The sequence below is a fragment of the Cervus elaphus genome, chromosome 19 (assembly GCF_910594005.1).
Source record: "Cervus elaphus chromosome 19, mCerEla1.1, whole genome shotgun sequence".
Lineage (NCBI taxonomy): Eukaryota > Metazoa > Chordata > Mammalia > Artiodactyla > Cervidae > Cervus > Cervus elaphus.
Genome location: NC_057833.1, coordinates 80,303,315 through 80,327,193, shown reverse-complemented (window position 1 = coordinate 80,327,193; position 23,879 = coordinate 80,303,315). Strand labels below are relative to the sequence as shown.

The following is a 23,879-nucleotide window of genomic DNA, read 5'->3' as shown; positions in this document are numbered from 1 at the left end:
TCAAGCCTCTAGCAACTTGGACTGTGAGGGCTGAATTTCAGCTCTGCCAGTGAGGGGCCAGAGTGAACCATGCAACACCCCTGGATCCTAACAAGTCTCTGGAGGCTGCTTACCTGCCTGCAATTCAGGAGACCAGGGTTTGATCCCTGGGTTGGGAAGATCCCCTAGAGAAAAGAATGGCTACCCACTCTAGTGATCTTGCCTGGAGAATTCCATGGACTGAGGAGCCTGGTGGGTCACAAAGAGTCAGATGCAACTGAGCAACTAATACTTACTTGATTTTGCATCAAAACCTGGTTATGTTTGATAGGTAGAGTCACTTACAGTTTAAGTATCAAGAAATCAAAATGTCCAAAGAAGTTATGAAGATCATAAAATGATTTATTGAGAATAGTTGAATGCACTCTGTTAAATAAGGCTAGAGATTTTACAAACTATTAATTTTTACAACACATGAAATAACTACAAAAGATATGAAGTAGGAAGCTTAATAATTCCAGTTCTAGCTCCTGGAGGAACTGATTTGATACTAACCCAAATAACCTTCAAAGTGCTAATTTCATTTCTCTCCTAATGCTGCTTTCTATTCTCCCTCTTTCCTTTTTGTGACCCAGTACATGACATGAACAGTAACTGTCTAGGATCATTAAACCAAGCTGTTGCAAAAGCTGGCCTGTTGATTCAGCATTTGGCTGAAGAATAGAAGGCTGGCTATTCAGTGAAAGTTTTGATTCCATTTCTGTCAAGCCAGCAAATAACAGCAACACTCTAGCTTTGCTGATAAAAGGAACAAAGAAAATAAACCAATACCTTTTGGTGACATTTCCATTGCAAAAAGGGAAGGTGTTTTTTCCCTTTTCCACCCTTTTCTGGCATTAGGAAGTATTAAGACCTAGAACATGTTTTGTGTCTGAGTAAATGCTTATAAACAAAATCCTTAAAAATAAATAATTTTTCTTCTCCCAGCTCTTCAGTTCCAACTCTGTTCTGTTCCAGACTCTCTTCTCTTCCCACTGTGTTCCATGTTGTTGTCTGCTTGATACCCTTACTTTCTTTATAAGCTAGCCTATACAGAGGAGAAAGATGTTTACTGCTTTGTAACCTTCCTGCTGCCATAAGCAGGGTTCTGATTTAGTTCAGAGCTGCCAGGGCTGAGAAAAGACTTTCTGTAAGTCACAGTGCCCTCTCATAATATATTCTGCCATTTTCTTGCTTATGTTTTGTTGAAGTATCAATGCTGCATATTTTCACAAGCCCAGTTTCCTACAGGAGAAGGAGTTTGTGTCCTCTGATGGTTTCCTGGCTGGGGGAACTTGTGCCTGTGTTCTGGTCAGTGGAGCTGGATCTCATCTCTCTGAAAGGCAGCACAGTGTCCAGTAGTAGGTTTTGGGTTGTCTATGGATGTTTTTCCCTTTCACAAGCTGAGAATGTAGCCAGATCTTGCATTTCTTTGTCCTTGAGCCCTTTGCATTGCAGCAGGAAGCAGCGGATATGAGGCAAGAAATGACAACTCCTTCTAAGGCTTTTGTTTGTGATAGTCTTGGCTTAGTGAGAATTATGTAGGAAGTGGGAATGAGAGAGGTAAGTGCTTAAATTTTAGTAGGTGAAATTTGTGGGATCCAAGGAGAAAGAAATACTCCTGAGACAAAGAGATGGGGTGGGTTATGAGTGGGTTTTCTGTCCCACTAGGTACATTCTGGGACCTTAAGTAGTACCTGAGGAAGTGAAGAACCCTACCAGTGAATGAGATTGAATTTCCTGTGATAGGAGGCTCAGCACAAAATAAAGTTGATTAGAATAAATTTCAGGCTTAGTACAATGGTACCATTTATAAAAGTGCTTGCTTTGGCAATGATCAATGCATAGCATAAAATGAGAAAAAAAATATATATATAGAACATTAGAACTAGAAGTGACTTCTATGTTCATTTAGTCTAGACTCTTCAGTTTTAGATTATGAAACCAATGTTTAAGATATTTAAAAGAACTTGTTCCAAGTTGATGGACTAAAACCAGTGCAGAGCTGAGAAAGTGGGTTATCATCCTACTGTGCATTTTCCTTTCAATCTCATCATTTGAGAAATTCAGATATATTTGTAGCAATTAAAATTAAAATACATATTATTTCATCATAACCATGAGTAGCCCTTATCAAAATAAAATCTCTTACTTTTGAAATGAAATAAGGACATCAAAACTACAAATAATATGTAGCTGTAATAGTGGAAGTAAAAAAAAAAGAACCATGGCTACGTGAATGTTCTAGTTTTTTCCCATTATACAAATTGTGAGGAAAATGATGAGCTACATTATCAACAGCTAAAGTAGTTGCTATTATAGTTTCTGAGAATGAAACACCTAAGGCATCTTCACTGTAGATATGAGTGTGTAAGTGTATGAATAGGCAGACACACACAGAGAAATCTGTCAGCTATCAAAAACTGTGGGGTTTTCTTTCCAGGAGTGTGCTTAAGAGTTAAGAAATATTCGTATACCTTCTCACTGAATCCTACTTTTTTAAGAATCCTCCTGAAAAAGTGAAAGTGAAAGTCACTTATTCCTGTCCGACTCTTTACAATTCCATGGACTATTTAGTCCATAGAATTCTCCAGGCCAGAATACTGGAGTGGGTAGTCTTTCCCTTCTCCAGGGGATTTTCCCAATGCAGGGATCAAACCCAGCTCTCCCACATTGCAGGCGGATTCTTTACCAGCTGAGCCACCAGGGAAACCCAAGAATACTGGAGTGGGTAGCCTATCCCTTCTCCAGTGGATCTTCACAGCCCAGGAATTGAAATGCAGTCTCCTGCATTACAGGTGGATTCTTAACCAACTGAGCTATCAGGGAAGACCCATATAATACTATTTCTAGTCTAATTTTTCCCATTATCAAATCTTTAATCTGTGTCTTTGTCATCCCTTGTAATTTTTTGCTCTTTGGAGGCAAAATGCTGATTGGAGTTTCACTTCTTATTTTACTCTGGACATTGGTGCCAGAGAATACAATTATCTGTTGCAGAAGTATTTCCTTCTAGCTGAATGAGAAGCCTGTACCAGGATGAGTTCAACAATGAGAAGACCTAAGTAATCTGGGTGTTAATTCATCAATGCATCGGGTGGCTGTCCCTGAGTTGCTGTGAATTCAGACTCTTCTCTAGGCAAATTCAAAGGGCAGCACAATGCCCACAGTGTGGAAGCCTGTCCTCTGAATGCTGCATCACAGGGGGTTGGCCTGGCATGTCTGCTCTTATTCAGCCATCTGTTCATATGTTTCCATAGGAGTCTCTCTGCCAGCAGGGCCCATGGCGGATGAGGATAAACAGCAGCACCATTAGGACACCAGACACCAGGCAAAAGATGATGGCAAGGATGATCCTTAGAACTGTGAGAAAATAGGAAGAACATTAGTGTAAAATAAAGGATTGGGAAAACATAAAGATCATAAAATTCATGTATTAGGAAAATATGAAGATTACACATCAGTGTTGGTTTCTACCTTCATCTATGGCTGATTCATATCAATGTATGACAAAAAAAATAATAAATAAATAAAAATTAAAAAAAAACATAATATCTCAGTATTTAAATTAAAAAAAAATAAAAAATAAAATAAAATAAAATAAAATGTCAGTGGCATTTCTAAAGCAGCCATCAGTTCAGTTCAGTTCATTCACGCAGTTTTGTCTGACTCTGCGAGCCATGAAATAGTATATTTCATATAGCATAGTAAGATGAAAATAGCACCAGACTAAGAGTCAGGAAATGACCTATGTTCCAGTTCCAGCATGACCTTTGATATTTGGGCCTCAGTTCGGTGGGCTACAGTCCATGGAGTCACAAAGAGTCGGACACAACTGAGTGACTGAGCACACACATATTCTTCCACTATAAAGTGAGGGTAATTGACTGAAGTATTTCTAAGGTTCTCCTTCAGCAATAACTTAATGCATTTTTTGGTGCATTTTTCTACAGTTAAAATTAGCTGTTCATGGTGTCAGGGTCAAAGGCATTCTGAATACTCAACTGTGATCATTAATTGAGTCTTAAAGAAATAGAATATCAACGTTTGCTCTCTGAATTCGATTTTCAGTAAATATCTTTTAAAGAGGAAACCTTGAGCACATACTGTGTATGGTAAGCATTTTTAGGATAACTAAATCACTGCAGATGGTGATTGCAGCCATGAAATTAAAAGATGCTTACTCCTTGGAAGGAAAGTTATGACCAACCCAGACAGCATATTAAAAAGCAGAGACATTACTTTGTCAACAAAGGTCCATCTAGTCAAGGCTATGGTTTTTCCAGTAGTCATGTATGGATGTGAGAGTTAAACACCAAGAATTGATGCTTTTGAACTGTGGTGTTGGAGAAGACTCTTCTTGAGAGTCCCTTGGACAGCAAGAAGATCCAACCAGTCCATCCTAAAGGAGATCAGTCCTGGGTGTTCCTTGGAAGGACTGATATTGAAGCTGTAACTCCAATCCTTTGGCCACCTGATGCGAAGAGCTGACTCATTTGAAAAGATGCTGATACTGGGAAAGACTGAAGGTGGGAGGAGAAGGAGACGACAGAGGGTAAGATGGTTGGATGGCATCACCGACTCAATGGACATGAATTTGGGTAGGCTCTGGGAGTTGGTGATGGACAGGGAGGCCTGGCATGCTGCAGTTCATAGGGTTGCAAAGATTTCGACACAGACTGAGTGACTGAACTGAACTGAACTGATACTACTGCTATTTTGTATGCTTATTTACACATACATGCTATTACACATACATGCTTATTACACATACATGCTTTGTATGCTTATTACACATACATGCTATCCCTTTGATAGTTGACCAGTCATGAAGCAGATATATGCGGTTGTTTTTTCATGAGATGCTATTCATTATTTCATCTGGAAACCTATCCTCTCACCCAACAATACCCTAGTCCATGATAGTATATATATATTATAAATATCAGCTTGCACCATCTCTAAATGTATATCTGATTTTCACTGTAAAAGTATGGGATTGCTTGTTGGCTTAAGTAATAGGAGAGCAAACATCTCTCTGATCCTGGTAGCCCTGTCCACAGAACCCTAGTGCTCCATGGAACATAGCTGAAAATCTCTTATTTAACCTAAACTTATTGCAGAGATGAAGAAAATGAGAAGCAGAGAGATTAAGGTAAGGAGGTAATTGCATTTGGATTGAAATACATGGCATCTTATCAGTCTTATGGGTTTAAAACCATCTATTCACTAATTCTCTAAAAAGCAGAGACATAATTTTGCCAACAAAGGTCCATCTAGTCAAAGCTATGGTTTTTCCTGTAGTCATGTATGGATGTGAGAGTTGGACCAGCAGAGAATTAATACTTTTGAAGCATGGTGTTGGAGAAGACTCTTGAGAGTCCCTTGGACTTCAAGGAGATCCAACCAGTCAATCCTAAAGGAAATCAGTCCCGAATATTCATTGGAAAGACTGATGCTGAAGCTGAAACTCCAATACTTTGGCCACCTGATGCAAAGAGCTGACTCATTTGAAAAGACCCTGATGCTGGGAAAGATTGAAGGCAGGAAGAGAAGGGGACAACAGAGGATGAGATGGTTGGATGGCATCACCAACTTGACAGACATGAGTTTGAGCAAGTTCTGGGAGCTGGTGATGGACAGGGAGGCCTGGCGTGCTGCAGTCACGGGGTCTCGAAGAGTCAGACACGACTGAGCGAGTGAACTGACTGACTGATTCACTAACGACTTCCAAATTTTAATCTTCCCCAAATTCAAGGTTTATATATCCAACTGTGTATTCAGCACATTAGCTGGGACATCTAATAGTCGTTTCAGTCTCAACAAGTCCAAAGCTCACCTCCCAGTCCTGTTATGCCCCATGCATCTCCCTCACTAAGTGTGTTGTTCCCACAGCATTCCCCACCTCAGTCGATGGAAATTTCCTACTTCTAGAGTCTCAGTCCCCAAATCTTGGAGTCTCCCTTGACTCCTCCCTTTCTCTCACATCCTATGCCGAATATGTCAGGAAATCCTGTAGTCCTACCAACAACTATATCTGCAAACCAGTGATTTCTCCCTTTCTCAGCCACCAGTCTGTTTTGAACCACCAATTTTTTTGTGGGATAAGTACCTCTGACTTCTTCCTAGCTTCTATCCTTTATCACTCCCAGTCTCTTTTTAACACAGAAGCCAAGTGGTTTCAGGTCAAATCATGCCACTCCTCTACTTACAGTCTGCAATGAATGCTTATCTCACTCAGAATGAAAGTCAAAATCCTGATGATAATAGTTTAGAAGGCTCTATATTAGCCTCTTGGATTTCCTCTCCTACGCTCTTCTTTGACTTATTCTCTTTTGGCCACCGCACTCCTTTTTGTTGCTCAAACATTCCAGGCATTCTCCCCTTTACCTCATTTGCTATAGTTTTAACATTGCCTAGACACTGTTCTCTGGAAAAGGTCAGTTTTCATTCCAATCCCAAAGAAAGAAAGTGCCAAAGAATGCTCAAACTACTGCACAATTGCACTCATCTCACACGCTAGTAAAGTAATGCTCAAAATTCTCCAAGCCAGGCTTCAGCAATACGTGAACCATGAACTTCCAGATGTTCAAGCTGGTTTTAGAAAAGGCAGAGGAACCAGAGATCAAATTGCCAACATCTTCTGGATCATTGAAAAAGCAAGAGAGTTCCAGAAAAACATCTATTTCTGCTTTATTGACTACACCAAAGCCTTTGACTGTGTGGATCACAATACACTGTGGAAAATTCTGAAAGAGATGGGCATACCAGACCACCTGACCGGTCTCTTGAGAAACCTGTATGCAGGTCAGCAAGCAACAGTTAGAACTGGAAATGGAACACAGACTGGTTCCAAATAGGAAAAGGAGTATGTCAAGGCTGTATATTGTCACCCTGCTTATTTAACTTATATGCAGAGTACATCATGAGAAACGCTGGGCTGGATGAAGCACAAGCTGGAATCAAGATTGCCAGGAGAAATATCAATAACCTCAGATATGCAGATGACACCACCCTTGTGGCAGAAAGTGAAGAACTAAAGAGCCTTTTGATGGAAGTGAAAGAGGAGAGTGAAAAAGTTGGCTTAAAGCTCAACATTCAGAAAACTAAGATTATGGCATCTGGTCCCATCACTTCATGGGAAATAGATGGGGAAACAGTGGAAACAGTGGCTGACTTTATTTGTGGGGGCTCCAAAATCACTGCAGATGGTGATTGCAGCCATGAAATTAAAAGACGCTTACTCCTTGGAAGGAAAGTTATAACCAACCTAGACAGCATATTAAAAAGCAGAGATATTACTTTACCAACAAAGGTCTGTCTAGTCAAATCTATGGTTTTTCCAGTGGTCATGTACGGATGTGAGAGTTGGACTATAAAGAAAGCTGAGTGCCGAAGAATTGATGCTTTTGAACTGTGGTGTTGGAGAAGACTCTTGAGAGTCCCTTGGACTGCAAGGAGATCCAACCAGTCCATCCTAAAGGAGATCAGTCCTGGGTGTTCATTGGAAGGACTGATGTCGAAGCTGAAACTCCAATCCTTCGGCCACCTGATGTGAAGAGTTGACTCATTTGAAAAGACCCTGATGCTGGGAAAGATTGAGGGCAGGAGGAGAAAGGGATGACAGAGGATAAGATGGTTGGATGGCATCACCGACTCAATGGACATGGGTTTGGGTGGACTCCGGGAGTTGCTGATGGACAGGGAGGTCTGGCGTGCTGCAGTTCATGGGGTGGCAAAGAGCGACATGACTGAGCGACTGAACTGAACTGAAGACACTTTTCTCACAAATCCCTGTACCAGGTAACTCCATCACTTTCCTTGTTCAGATCTTATCTTCTCAATGAGGACTTTCTGTTTGAAAATGCAACCTATATGCCTTCTCCCCACACCCATCCCCAATTGTCACTTGTGACCCTCCCCTTCCAAAGTACTTATTTACTATGTTTATTATTCATTATCCATCTCTATTTCCTTCTAACAGAATGTATGCATCACAAGGTCAAGAACCTTTATCTTTTTTGTTCACGAATGTATCCCAAATACTTAGAACACTATCTGTCACACAGCAGGAGCTCAATAAACATTTTTTAAATTAACTTTTTTATACCTATGGCTGACTCATGTTGAGGTTTGACAGAAAACAACAAAATTCTGTAAAGCAATTATCCTTCAATAAAAAATAATCAATAGATATTTATGAAAGAAATTAATGATCTAGAGCTCATATATCTTCTCAACTCTTATTTCAGTATTTTTTCTCCCGGTGTCAGAATGCCTCTTAGTATCATAAGAAAGTGAATATTAATCAAATTAGATCTTGGTGGACCAGTGCCATTAGCACTGCAGATGGAGTTAAAGTTGGAGGAAACTAAACAGAATAAACAGAATTGAAGAAGAAAGGAAAGGACTAAATGAAAATGAAGGAAGAAGGCAGAGGCTAACAATTCTTTAAAATTAATGTCCATGACTGAATTTCTGTATTTGGAAATTTATTTTCAATTTTTTTGGCCGAGTTGTCATATACTTTCCTAGTCTTTCCCCTTCCTTTGTTCCTTCCTAGATATGCAGTGAGTAACCAAATGTCAGGCCAGCTATGTGTTGGGTTCTGGGGTTCCAACATCCTTGCTCTTGAGGAGATCAATATCTAATGAGAGAACTAGATAATCACGAAATTATGTAATAGTAAAATAGAGGTGTAAAATATAATGCCATTTGAACAGAGAGAAAGTTGAGATTACCATGACGTGTTCTACTTGGAAGAGATAGAATTTGGAAAGTCTTCTGAGAAAATGATAAGATTTGAGTTGGACTTTGAGGTAAATAGAATTTTGTCATGAGACATAATGAACTGCATGAGAGTGTCTTGGGGAAATAGTGAGTGGTTGCATGTGACTGGAATATAGGTTGTGGTGAGTTGAGACCAGATATGTAGGTTGAGGCTCAGGTTTTACAAGTTCTAGTTTGTCATGAGGCAAATGGAAATTATCAGCAATTACTACACATTGAAGTGACATGGCCTAATTTCTGGTTTAAAAAAAAAAAAAAAAGAAAAACTGGAAAAAGGGAAGACGGTGGAGATATTCTCAGCCTGATAGCTATTAAAATGGCTTTGATAAGATACTGAGCACTGGATGCAGCACTGGAAGTGTGGCCCTGACAATGCAGATGAGGGAATTCAAGAGATACTTCTAAAGAAGAATTGACAGGCTTTATGATGGACTAAATATACTGGTAAAGTGGACATTGTGGTCAACGCCACTCCATGAGTTCTAGGTTGGATAAATAAGATAATTAAGCTGCAAATGGTTCCACATAGGAAAAGAAGTACATCAAGGCTGTATATTGGCACCCTGCTTATTTAACTGATATGCAGAGTACCTCATGAGAAATGCTGGGCTGGAAGAAGCACAGGCTGGAATCAAGATTGCTGGGAGAAATATCAATAACCTCAGATATACGGATGACATCACCCTTATGGCAGAAAGTGAAGAGGAACTAAAAAGCCTCTTGATGAAAGTGAAAGAGGAAAGTGAAAAAGTTGGCTTAAAGCTCAACATTCAGAAAACTAAGATCATGGCATCTGGTCCCATCACTTCATGGGAAATAGATGGGGAAACAGTGGAAACAGTGGCTGACTTTATTTGTGGGGGCTCCAAAATCACTGCAGATGGTGATTGCAGCCATGAAATTAAAAGACACTTACTCCTTAGAAGGAAAGTTATGACCAACCTAGATAGCATATTAAAAAGCAGGGACATTACTTTGCCAACAAAGGTTCATCTAGTCAAGGCTATGGTTTTTCCAGTGGTCATGTATGGATGTGAGAGTTGGACTGTGAAGAAAGCTGAGCGCCAAAGAATTGATGCTTTTGAACTGTGGTGTTGGAGAAGACTCTTGAGAGTCCCTTGAACTGCAAAGAGATCGAACCAGTCCATCCTAAAGGAGATCAGTCCTGAGTGTTCATTGGAAGGACTGATGCTGAAGCTGAAACGCCAATAGTTGGCCACCTCATGCGAAGAGTTGACTCATTGGAAAATACCGTGATGCTGGGAGGGATTGGGGGCAGGAGGAGAAGGGGACGACAGAGGGTGAGATGGCTGGATGGCATCACTGACTCAGTGGACATGAGTTTGAGTAAACTCCGGGAGTTGGTGATGGACAGGGAGGCCTGGCGTGCTGCGATTCTTGGGGTCGCAAAAAATCGGACAGGACTGAGCGAGTGAAATGAACTGAACTGAAAGTGAGATTGAAAGCACATTGGAAAGGATCCATCTGGAGTAAAGGAGATAATAAAATTTGTTTCAAATATAGGATTGAGATGGATTATTATCCTGGTAGAGATGATCAGTAGGCAACTGGAAAAAAACAGGTCTAAAAATCTATATATAGATATGAAAATAAGGACGGTAGAAGAAGATAGACTCTTAAGTAACCCTGGCTCATGGTGACTGTGGAAGGAGGAAACCAGGGACAGGGCCCTGGACACCATCATTTCGGGGGTTGGTGGAAGTTACCAATCCAGTAGAAACTCAACAAAAAATCTGAGAACAAAGAGAAGACTCTCTCTCTCGCTTTCCTTACCCCCCCCCCGCCATGTTTATTTATTAAAGTATACATTCCCTTGTACTGTAAAGGATTTTGTGAGTTTGACAGAGAAATGTTCTGGAATCTGAGAAAAGAGAGTGGTTACTTATATCTTACCGCAAAGAGGTCTAGTGCTGGTAATGGCTGACAATATGTCCTACTACATGGGGACACATGAAAGCTGCTGAAGGCAGTGTGAATTGGTACTAATTGAAAACTATTCTGGCAGTATGTATCAACTTCTTCCTGGTGCCATAAATCCCCAAGTCCTGTCTACTGTACTTCTTTTCTGCCTTTGAATATTTTTGCTTTTTTTGTTCACATGTACTAGTATTTTGTTTTTTGTGGGGGCGGGGGTGGGGAGCGGTGGGCGGGATATTATTTCAACAGCCTCCCAACTGTTCTCCTGCTCTCAGAACCACTTTTCTTCAATCTGCTCTCCCCACTGTAACCGAAGAGGTCTGTCCAAATCAAGAGGCTAGTCACATCATCTGTCCTCTGGATAAAACCCTTTAATGACCAGAGTTAGTTAACTTGACCTACAAGACACTTAATGCCTTCCTTTCCAGCATGTGAGGACTGAAGAGATTGTACTCTCATCAGACACACTTTTTTCAATTCCTAAAATGCTCCTAACCCTAAACCTCTTGGTCTTTATACATTTTCCCAGTTCATGTATAACATTTTCTTTTCTCCTCCTCTCCACTAACCTGGTTAATTCCCTGTTTCCTTCTGGTTTTTGTTTAAACATCTCTCCCTTGGAAAAGATTTCTCTGATACCTTAGACCTCAGATAATTGCCTCTGCTATATGTATTTATAGTTACCTCTGTGTTCTTCATTACAATACTCACCATACTTAATTGTTTGAGGTTGTTGAATTCTCCTCTCTCTCTGTCCTCCTTGCCTCCCTCCCCACATCCATGTCAAAGTTTACAAGACACATAGGGAAAAATTCTCTGGTCTTGCTGTTGTTTCCTCAGCAAACTTACTGACTCCTACCTAGGCACATATCAAGTACATAATAGGTACTGAATAAATATCTATTGTTTCTTTAATGTTCATAAACTTTGACCCATCAATGCTATTTTGGTGTATTTGTCCAAAGAGAATAGTTCACTAGATAGTGTGCAAGGAAAGAGAAGAGATATAGTGAAAATATGATGTTGGAGAGTGCTTTAGGCTTGAACCCTACTACTCATGGCAATTCTTTTCTGAGGTTTGATTTTCTAGCCTGTAAAATGGAGATACGTGATTCTGACAGGAAAAGTTTCACAAAGTTTCACTGAATTAGGCATGAGTTCATTCAGTTCAGTCACTCAGTTGTGTCAGACTCTTTGCAAGCCCATGGACTGCAGCACGCCAGGCTTCCCTGTCCATCACCAATTCCCGAAGCTGGCTCAAACTCATGTCCATCAAGTCAGTGATGCCATCCAACCATCTCATTCTCTGTTGTCCCCTTCTCCTCCTGCTTTCAATCTTTCCCAGCATCAGGGTCTTTTCCAAGGAGTCAGTTCTTCACACCAGGTGGCCAAAGGATATGAGTTTCAGCTTCAGCATCAGTCCTTCCAATGAATATTCAGGACTGATTTCCTTTAGGATGGACTGGTTGGATCTCCTTGCAGTCCAAGGGACTCTCAAGAGTCTTCCCCAACACCACAGTTCAAAGGCATCAATTCTTTGGCACTCAGCTTTCTTCACAGTCCAACTCTCACATCCATACATTACTACTAGAAAAACTATAGCTTTGACTAGATGGACCTTTGTTGGTAAAGTAATGTCTCTGCTTTTAAATATGCTGTCTAGGTTGGTCATAACTTTTTTTCCAAGGAGCAAGCATCTTTTAATTTCATGGCTGCACTCACCATCTGCAGTGATTTTGGAGCTCAAGAAAATAAAGTCTCTCACTGTTTCCCTGTCTATTTGCCATGAAGTGATGGGACCAGATGCCATGATCTTAGTTTTTTGAATGCTGAGTTTTAAGCCTACTTTTTCACTTTCATCAAGAAGATGTTTAGTTCTTCGCTTTCGCCATAAGGGTGGTGTCATCTGTGTATCTGAGGTTATTGATATTTCTCCTGACAATCTTGAGCTTCATCCAACCCAGCATTTTGCATGATGTACTCTGCTTGTAAGTTAAATAAGCAGGGTGACAGTATACAGCCTTGACGTGCTCCTTTCCCGATTTGGAAACAGTCTGTTGTTCCACGTCCAGTTATAACTGTTGCTTTTTGACCTGCATACAGATTTCTCAGGAGGAAGGTCAGGTGATCTGGTATTCTCATGTCTTGAAGAATTTTCCACAGCTTGTTGTAATCCACACAGCCAAAGGCTTTGGCATAGTCAATAAAGCAGAAGTAGATATTTTTCTGGAACTCTCTTGCTTTTTCTATGACCCAACAGATGTTAGAAATTTGATCTCTGGTTCCTCTTCCTTTTCTTTTCTGCTTGAACATCTGGAAGTTCTTGATTCATGTACTATCGAAGCCTGGCTTGGAGAATTTTGAGGATTACTTTGCTAGCATGTGAGATGAGTGCAGTTGTGTGGTAGTTTGAACATTCTTTGGCATTGCCTTTGTTTGGGATTGGAATGAAAACTGACCTTTTCCAGTCCTGTGGCCACTGCTGAGTTTTCCAAATTGGCTAGCATATCAAGTGTGACACTTTCACAGCATCATCTTTTAGCACTTGAAATAACTCAGCCAGAATTCCATCACCTCCACTAGCTTTGTTTGTAGTGATTCTTCCTAAGGCCCACTTGACTTCACATTCCAGAATGTCTGGCTCTAGGTGAGTGATAAAACCTTCATGGTTATCTGGGTCATTAAGATCTTTTTTGTACAGTTCTTCTGTGTATTCTTGCCACCTCTTCTTAATATTTCTGCTTCTGCTAGGTCCTTATGGTTTCTGTCCTTTATTGTGCCCATCTTTACATGAAATGTTCCCTTGGTATCTCTAATTTTCTTGAAGAGATCTCTAGTCTTTCCCATTCTGTTGTTTTCCTCTAATTCTTTTCATTGACCATGGAGGAAGGCTTTCTTATCTCTCCTTGCTGTTTTTTTGGAACTCTGCATTCAGATGGGTATATCTTTCCTTTTCTCCTTTGCCTTTAGCTTCTCTCCTTTTCTCAGCTATTTGTAAGGCCTCCTCAGACAACCATTTTGCCTGTTTGCATTACTTTTTCTTGAATCATTTGTCACTTCCTCTGTATAATCATAAGGGATTTGATTTAGGTCATACCTGAATGTCTAGTGTTTTCCCTACTTTGTTCAATTTAACTCTGAATTTTGCAATAAGGAGTTTATGATCTGAACCACAGTCATGAATTAGGGATGAATGAGTTTCAACAAAGAAATGAAGGAAGAGTAATATAATTTTACAAAATAGTTCAGGAGTGGGAGGGAGTGAAGGAAATAGAGTTATAGGTGGAAATTACTCGTGTGAGAAAACTGGGATTGAAGAGAGTGATATAGAGCAGGCCCTTGGTGGTGCTCTTGATAGAAAAGGGGACAGAGCCAGAGCAGAGGAAGAAAATGAAGCTGAGAGCTTCATGGAGGTCCAAGGGGACTGTAGGAGTGAGATCATATATCTGAGGAGAGGAGTTAGGTTGCTCAAGGAGGAGCATGTTTTCTTGAAGAACAGCAGGAAAGGCAGGTCAAAGCTACTGAGATATTTTGAGGCAATGGCAGGAGAACATGAGAGAGTTTTCAGTGGATTGTTTTGTTATTATTAGGACATCTCATGAGAATTAGAGAAGCAAAGTTGGAATTAGAAGTTTGGGAAAATCAATAAGACCTTCCTGTAGAAAATAGGAAAAGAGTCCAGTAAGGATGAATACATTTATCATGCAGCATTGAAAGATACAGCTGAGGTTGGACTAGGAATGTCAACGTTCATAGTTTGAAATGGTGACACTTGGTTTCGTTCAGCTCCATTCAGCAAATCAGAATGCAGAAACTGTGTGGTTGGTTTGACCCAGGGATGCATATTGTTGAGGTGGGCAGGATATGGGTAGGGCAATTATTATGATGGTCAGAATTGCCTAGATTGAGGACAGGAGTGATGAGTGAGCTGGGGTTTACCAAAGCACGTTCCCAATGTCATTAATGAATGATGAGACATGTCCTAAGAAACTGATGATGATGACAAGGATGAGAAAAAGGTATAGTAATCACACAGTCTCATCTCTGGGGGAGGAGGGGTGCTGGAAGGCATATCACTGAACAGGGGCTCTAAATAGCAGCGGGGGCGGGGGGGGTTGGGGAGGAACAGGAGAATGCCAAGGCGATTGTGCTGGAAACAGAGGCTAAAGACACAGACACAGTGGTATAAATATATGAATATATAGGCAATGAGTGGGTCTTTACATTACAGTTACATTCGAGGCTCATTCATAGCTTCTTTCCCCCCTTTATCGAACAACTGAGATCCAGACTGCTGACATCTAGGCCCAGACATTCGGAAATCAGGCTAGGTATGGAAGGTGGAACATTTATTCAATTAGCAAATGTTGATTAAAGGCACCAGGTTCTAGACATTGCTTACTGACTGAAGGTTCAAGGAGGATTAAGGTATGGATCCTGCCTGCAAGAAACTCATGACTGAATCTTGGGGATGTGTCTATGTGCTACAGATTCTCAACTTGACAAAGCTTATGAGGGGAAACGAAAACTTCCTACCAGTAAATCTCTTTCCTATCAAATAACTGGGGTTGGAGGTTGAGATGGGGTTGGAAGAGTGCTAGTAAAGAGAGTCCAAGTGTATTAGTAAAATTTTGGAATTATGCATTTTCAAAAAAATTGTTATTATTTTCAAGTAACATAGTATGGAACTTAGACTTATTATGAGTTTCCCAGAAAAGGCTCTGGTTAATCTAGTTGATATGACAATGAAGTTAATTGGGTCTACTAGCACAGGTGAAAACACTGCTCATAGGAATAAATAGAATTTCATAGATGGAAATACCCTAAGGAGTAGGCTTGTCAGGCATTCTGTATACACAATATATGTCCCGTTGATGGTTTTGTACTGCTTCCTCTACTGGCTTTATCAGGGCACTGTTAATGTCTTTGAATTTAGCTTTTTTTTTTTTTTTTAAAATAAATGATAAGAATTCAGTAGTTAGGGTTATTTATCCAATTTATCTAGGTATCCTGTACTTTTATTTGCTAAATTTGAAGGTCCTTGTAAAGAGTCATTCAACCCCTACAACCTTCCAAGTGGGCACCCACCCCAATGGACACTTTCAGTCCCAGAGATTTCCCAACAGTGAACACTATCTTCCTGAAATGTTCACCTGCTGCCCCTCACATCACTCCTTGAGACCATATAGAACAAATTGAATCCTTTTTCATTAAAGCAGTTCAAATATTGAATTCACTTTGTTGGAGACCACCTCATGATACAAAATTTTTATGAGTTAAAACCAGTGGTGTTCTGCTAGACTGGATTTAAAAAAAAAAACCCAAAACAATAAAACAAAACTCCAAATTGTGGTAAACATTGACTTCTTTTTTTTTTTTTTTTTGAAACATTGACTTCTGTGGTGGAAATACTCCCACATGACACAATGACCAATTTCAAATATCCAGAGTGAATTCACTGAACTCAAGGTGGGAAAGTGAGACATAACTTCCCACTCTTGAGATCTGTGTGAGTTAACTCCAGCACACCAATCCCTACATTTTCTTTTTATTAACATGTTTTGCTGCTTAACTGTGTTTCACTCTACCTGGATATAGGTTTGCTGATGTTTGTGTTTTAAGGAAAAGAATTCTACAAACATACTGTAGGTAGATTTGATAAGAAGAGGTGACAGACAGTTGTGGAAAATGAAGAGAGATAACCTGGTAACTCCCAGGGTATTAGGTATTGCTGCCAGTCAAGATAGAAAGAATAGGTTCAGGGAAGAAAGGTAACTAACTTACATATTCATGAGCAAATATTTATTGAGCACTAATCCATGTCAGGCACAGTCACTTCTGGTTGCTGAGGACCAATACATGAGAAAATACCACAAATAAAAATCCTTGCTCTTGTGGGGATGACATTTTATCTCATTAAAATTGGCTCCTTGAAGGAAACCTATGGCAATCTGTTTAGACCCTCAATCTTCTGCTAAGTAATTCCACTATCCTTTCCAACTTAAAGCAACTAGTACATTTGATAAGGGTATTTTTAGCCCTTATACCACATCAGTAGAAGAAACCTCCATCCAAACTGATTCCATATGCTCTCAACCTTTGTAGGGAGCCCTCCCTGGCACTCTTTTCAGCCTCCTTCCCTCCAAATCCAGGGTTGTTCCCATAGCAACTCTTGGAGTCTTTAGGCATAACCTTTGCTGTTTTGTGTAATAAGCATTTCTTTACTTCTCTACTACATTGTAAATTTTCCCAGGTTGTTTCCTTAGCCAGTTCCATCTTAAATAGATGAAGCAGAGCCACCCATCAGTTTAGGCTTTATCTGAAGTAGCCAAGTCCAAACTAAATACATTTTCAATTTAGAACATTAATTTAAGCCAGTCAAGTCATTTTACTTTATATTAATATTTTCCTTCTCATTGCATTAAAATTAAACCCTAAAACAAAAATAGAGCCTCTAAAATCTGTTCCTCAGGAATATTATTCTAAGTAAATAAACACACACACACTTTTTAAAGACACCATTTCAAAAGTAATGCTTTTGAATTTCCTAAAATGACTTTACTCATTATTTTACATTTGGCTTACATGCGTGAAGGAGAAAGGATATTTGAATGATGGTCCCAAGGCCAAATATTTACTTGGAAAAGAAAGAATATAAATAAACACATCAATTGATGTGTCAGTCATCCCATGACCAACTAGGAGAGAGAATGGCTTTAACTCTAGACTCTGGCATCCAGTTGAAACCATCTCTAGAACCTGTTTCATCTTTATTCGTGCTGGTAAAGTAGCATGGTGTTTTCTAGATGTGTTGCATCTGCAAGTTGCAAATCTACAGGACTCTAAAGAGTGTTATTTGAATATGATTTCTTCTTTTATAGTAAGTGGTTTCTGCAGGACCTGAGAGTTTGTTCAGGTTTTCTGAAGATACCAGAATTAAAGCCTTACATATTCCTCTTGTCCTCAGAACAAATATCACACCTATACTTTCAATATTCCAATAAGTTACCCCCTGCCCCCGGGAGGTATGCAGAACATTCTTACATTTCTAATTTTGTTCCAGTTTTGAGGTAGGAGATAGATGGACCCCAGGACTGGACAGCTGGTGTATATGTCAGGTGGAGTAGAATTGAAGCTTTAGTCTCATCTAAACACTCCTCCAGAGGAAAAGGGGATGACAGAGGATGAGATGGCTGGATGGCATCACCAACTCGATGAACTTGAGTTTGAGTAAACTCCGGGAGTTGGTGATGGACAGGGAGGCCCGGCATGCTGCGATTCATGGGGTCGCAAAGAGTCGGACACGACTGAGCGACTGAACTGAACTGAACTGAAACACTCCAAGGACAAAGCTAGTGGCAGAAGCTGAGCTCTGCTGACATAAAGATATAAGATGGCCACTCCTGAGGTCAAGGAAAATTTCCATGTCAGCACATGCTCACAAAGGCTCCTTGGGGGTCAAAAAAGGAAGGGTACCACACCATAATAAGTTTGGGCATATCCTCACAGGCTTCTGCAGTGGGATCCATCTTAGCAAAAAGTTGCACACGCATCTTGGGAAGAGTCTTAGGACTGATCAGGTGTGAAAAAAAACAATGAAAAACCAACATAATTGGCCAAAGGTAAACAAAGACCCAGAAGGCCTGTTTTATATAAGGGATTTAAATCACCTTTTTACTGTGCTCCTCCTCATTAGAGAGGACTCCCACACCCTTTCTCTGTGGGTGTGTATTTCTGCCTAGCTTCTCACTTATAGAAACTACTTCTGTGTGTGTTCTCCCATTGGTTGTGCTAATAATAAACTTTGTACCTGTTTTTAAAATTTTTGCCTCTTTGAAACATTCTTGCTTTCAAACGAGGGGAAGAGCCTGGGAATTTCGCCCCTTGCCACTAGTCCCTGTTGGTCTACTGGTTAGGATTCCTGGTTTTCATTCAGGCTACCCAGGTTCGATTCCTGGACAGAGAACTAAGATTTCTCTTCAGGATTGTTCACTACTGTTTCTCTGAGATCAGTCTGATACTTGTTCCCTGAATTCCAATTCTTTGATCCCAAGTAAGTGCTTTCTGCTTGATTACTGCTTCCTCGGTTTATGTAGGTTGACAAGGTTTATGGCAGGTAGAGGCAGGGCCCAGTGAAGAAATAGGAGTTGCCTGAAGTTGAGGTCTCTGAAACATACAATTATCACCCAAACCCTATTTCCCTCAAAGATGGGGGTGAAGCCAGTTTATAGTCTCAAAGCACCATCCATCTGGAAAAAAGATGTTCTGCCTTCTCTGCAGAGCTCTGCATTCACCCTAATTGATAATGTCCTCAGTACCTTTATGGTTGCTTATGGCACACTCCATGGACCAGTCTTGGGAGATAACGGGGGCAACCAGCTCAACAAACTTCGTCAAAGGGCAGCTGAGGGTGCAGCCAGGTAGCGTGAGGGGATGTGGTTCATATCGTGTCTCATTCCGATAGTACATCTCTACGAAGTATTCTCTGGTGGAGGAAGGTGGAGGGAATAGAGGGAAGAACTCTGTTAGATCTGTGCTGTTGACCTGCCAATGAAATTCTTTCTACCTGTTCTATACCATGTCAGATGAAGGACTAGTGGAAGAATTTATGGGAATGAGTAGCTATTAGCCAGTTTAGCTGTGGGAAGAGGGGGATTGGGGTAGGTGGGCCTGATTGGGAGGGTGGAAATGGGAGAGTTGGTTTGTTAGATGACCAGGGGCATGTGAGGTGGGACCTGGGATGCTGAGTTAGAGAAAGAGCTGAGACACAATGGTTGGGGGACTTGGGGGTGATTTGGTGAACCTTTAGGTAAGAAGTAGGGCACAGGTGGGATGTTGGGGTTTCTTTCTCCTATTCTGTCCCTTTCATGCTTCTGATTTGCTCTGTCCTTTTGTCCTTTTTTCTCTCTCAGTATTTCTTCCAGTCTTCCCCCTGAATGAATGTATCTTCCCTGTCCTTAACCAGGCCAGAAACATGAAACTGAATAATACATATAAGAAAAACTAACAGCATGACATCCGTTCCCATCACAAATAGAAGGGGAAAAAGTGGAGGCAGAGGAAGTTTTTCTCTTCTTGGGCTCTAAAATCACTTGTGGATGGTGATTGCAGCCATGAAATTAGAAGACGATTACTTCTTGGAAGGAAAGCTATGACAAACCTAGACAGTGTATTAAAAAGCAAAGACATCACTTTGCCATCAAAGGACCATATAGTCAAAGCCATAGTCTTTCCAGTAGTCATGTAAGGTAGAACACCAAAGAATCGATGCTTTCGAACTGTGGTGCTGGAGAAGACTCTTGAGAGTTCCTTGGACTGCAAGGAGATCAAACAGGTCAATCCTAAAGGAAATCAACCCTGAATATTTATTGGAAGGACTGGTACTGAAGCTGAAGCTCCAATGCTTTGGCCACCTGATGCAAAGAACTGACTAATTGGAAAAGACCCTGATGCTGGGAAAGATTGAAGGCAGAAGGAAAAGAGGGTGACAAAGGATGAGATGGTTGGATGGCATCACCAATTCAATGGACATGAACTTGGGCAATCTCCCGGAGATAGTGAGGGACAGGGAGGCCTGGTGTGCTACAGTCCATGGGGTCACAAAGAGTTAGACACGACTTAGTGAATGAACAACAACAAATGTGCTTGAATATACAGCAAGACATAAAAATGATACCCCTGAAAGAGAGGGTGAGTGTATACTCAAGTCCTTACATCTGCTGATGTTGAGAAGGGCTCTCCCACTACTTTATTTCATAAAACAATATATTGCTTAAGGAAGGACCACTGTCCCAAATCAACCTTGTAAAGCTAGTACAGGATCCCTGTAGAAGTCACCTGCCAAAGAGACTTGGGATAGTAATCACACAACTGCAACTTTTGGATGTTGTTACAAACAAGCATTTTTAAAAACATCACTTTAAGAAACCATATGTGTGCTAAGTTGCTTCAGTCATGTCCAACATTTTGAGACCCTATGGACTGTAGCCCGCCAGGCTTCTCTGTCCATAGGGATTCTCCAGGCAAGAATACTGGAGTGGGTTGCTGTGTCTTCCTCCAGGGGATCTTCCCAAACCAGGGATCAAACCTGCGTCTCTCATGTCTCCTGCTTTGGTGGGTGGGCTCTTTACCACTAGTGCCACCTGGGAAGCCCAAGAAGCCATATAAAAAGTAGTAATTACAAATATTCACTTCTATGTTCCTAAAAACTCCTCTAATATTGTATGAATGAGTACCTATATCTTGTATAACTTTTTCAGTGACAGTACCCTTTATCTCATGGTAACATGGCAAAGAGGACTAATAGTTCATCAAAATTCATGATTCTCTTTCCATCAAATAAGGTTACAGCTGAGAAGTGAATACACTTCCCAGACTCCCTTGCACTTAGGAGGGAACAAGTGACTAATTTTAGCGAGTAGAACTGACATATTTTCCTTCTGGGCTGAGGTGCTTGATAAGCAGTTTGCCTTCTTCACCCTCTCATTCTTTCCTACATGCTCTCTGCAGACGAGGAGGGCACTTTTGAAAACTGTAGGTCCAAAAGTGGAACTCCCCAGTTCACAAATCACCATGTGTGAATCACACCATGGATGAGTCACTTCCTGTTGGCCAGGAACATCTACACTGGACGGTTAGATGAACGAGAAAGAAATCTCCATTGAGTTAAGCCTCTGAGATTTGAGGTTCATTTGTGCAGCAGCCAAAATTACCCTTATAATTAATATATTTGGAAAATATTTTTAGGGGACTTAAAATTGGCTTGAGTGGTAAGATACAAGTTAAGGTGCATACAGAGAGTTTGAATAAGTATTTCATAAAATATTTATTTCATAATAAGTATTTCATAAAATACTTATTTCATAATAAGTATTTTCATAAGCATTTCATAAAATATGAAAGTGAGAAGAAGCACTATTTTTTAACTTAGTGAATTATTTTATATAGTATATGATTTTAAGTTTATGTACTTAACCAAAAAATAGAATATTTTTAGAATATATTTAGCTACCTTATCTACAGCCTTAAAAGCTTGTCTGTTTAATGTAAATAAAAATCTAAAAATTTTCTTTTTCTCTTTATTTTCTAATATGGATAAAGTGGTATCAACTTACACTCAGGATCACCTAATTTGCAGGTATATACTTTATACCTGTATTTGGTAACTTAGATTCTCCTTGCTCTTAATTTAAAAGTAAGCACTTTTAAATTTTGATCCTCCTCTAGAGTGTTAAAAAATCCCAATATAACAACAAATTTGACTTCTACCTGTGAGTGACCCTTGGTTACTTTTTTCTGTATAGGTCAGTGTCTCTCAGATGAAAAATGCCCCAAACTTGATGCATAACATGAATTTATTCAAGCTATTCAGTGAGACAAAATGCTGTAGCACCCTAAATAAAAGCAAGCTCAGGACTACTGGGTGCAGAAACCAGAAAGGAGAGGCCAAGAAAAGTGGGTAGTTTCTTTTGTCACATCCCAAAGTGACAGTGCCTACTCCTAGAGTTGATCCTGGAATTGTCACTGGATTTATTAACTCTGTGCCTGGAGCCAGTCTTCAAACTGGGTCTTTTGCAGAGCTTTTTATTGACAGAGCACTTGATGCCCATGTCTTTGCATTCCCATTTTTGGCCCTGTTTGGATTTTCTCCATGTTATGGGCATTATCTCTCCATTCTGACTCTAGATATTTGAGAGCAAAGGTTGCTAAGACCACATTTTAGTTCTAGCTCTTTATGCTTAGCACCCAGTTAGAAGTTCAAAGGAGAATGAACATACTTTTTCCCTAGTGGCAGAACTCACTTTCTTTGTAAGCAGTGAAGATTTTGGTTGAGAACGGGCCTCTGTGTTGCTACTTTCCTATTCTACAAATTCAGGTAGCCAGAAACCTACAGCCAGGACTGCAAAATTTGCCAAAAAAAAATGCAGGATACCTTGTTTAAAAATTACTAAGAATTTCAAAATGGCAACACTGAATCGTTAAACCAAGCACAGGCTCTTCTGAGCACGGGCCTTATATAACTGCAGTCAGATGGTCCCGACTGCAGCTATTGTGAATGACTTGAGGGGAGAGCAAAATGCACCTCCCCAGCTAACCCTGAAATAAAACTCTGGAGTCCCTGCTCTAACTCAGTCCTTGCATTGTGATTATCCCATCAATAATATCCACGAGGTCTCTTCTTCCCAACAAGAATGCCAGTGTCACAGCAGACACAAATTTTTGCTACGACCTTGGCTATGGTGGCCAACTCTTCCTGGTTTGCCCAGGGCTTTACTGGTTTTAACAATGAAACTTCTATGTTCTGGGACCCCCCCCCCCCCCCCCCCAGTTCTGGGTAAACTAGGACATTTGGTCTCTCTAGTCGTGGCCTTTCTAGTGGGCTTCAGCCACTTGGTCAGCTGGGGAGGGCCACACCAGATTGCAAAGTTGTGAACGCTATGCAGAGGAATACTTTAAGAATCCTACCTGGTGGATATGAATAACCATAAGTTTCATGGATATGTTTGAAGTCTTTAACTGAAAGAACATTATTTGTAACCAGCAACAAACAATTTCTTCTTGATATCTTCTACCACCCTGTGTTTTACAAGAGAACAGTGTAATGTCCACATCCTTCTTAGAATACCTTAATCTTTTTTTAAAAAAACACAATTTCTGTCGCTGATGGGGGGTGGGTTCTATCAAATTTTTCATCTACTGTGTCTGTATGTGATTCCCCAATTTAAGTCTTTATGAAAATAAAGAAAAAAAGAGTCATGACTAAGCAAAGATACAGTTATCATTCTCCCCCCAAATATAAAACCTAACCAACCAAATAGACAAGACAACCCTTAAGTCAATAATAACACAAATGATCATAGTACCTGGTTTCCAGGGGTATTAATTTTGAGAAACACCGCTTAGACACTTACCCCTCCTGGAAGTACAATTCCATCATGTGGCAGGACGCATAGGGAGGGAGGATTCCGTTGTAAACATCTAGCGCCATCTGCAGGGCACTCACAGTAGTGTCATGCTACAGAGATTTTGAAACAAACATTTTTGATCTTTATCTCTTTCAAATTTACAGTCAATAGGTGTGTAACAAGCACTTGTAGAATACTATGGTGGTTTCTGATCCAACTAAATTTCCC

The 23,879-nt window shown here is 40.3% G+C and overlaps 1 protein-coding gene across 2 annotated transcripts in view; it reads right to left on the bottom strand.

Moving 5' to 3' along the window:
• Window positions 1-2,883: 2,883 nt before the first annotated feature.
• The window catches only part of ACP3 (acid phosphatase 3), a 53,370-nt gene continuing 32,374 nt past the window's right edge, over window positions 2,884-23,879 (bottom strand). Inside the window, exons 9-11 of one of the 2 annotated variants that reach the window (XM_043875462.1) lie at window positions 23,658-23,761; window positions 19,065-19,231; window positions 3,124-3,381 (exon numbers count right to left, since the gene is read on the bottom strand). In XM_043875462.1, coding sequence (XP_043731397.1) covers window positions 3,263-3,381; window positions 19,065-19,231; window positions 23,658-23,761 — 390 coding nt within the window. In that variant the 3' untranslated portion in view covers window positions 3,124-3,262. Of the gene's footprint in view, window positions 3,382-19,064; window positions 19,232-23,657; window positions 23,762-23,879 lie in introns of both variants that reach the window. The other variant, XM_043875463.1, reaches the window with a different exon arrangement.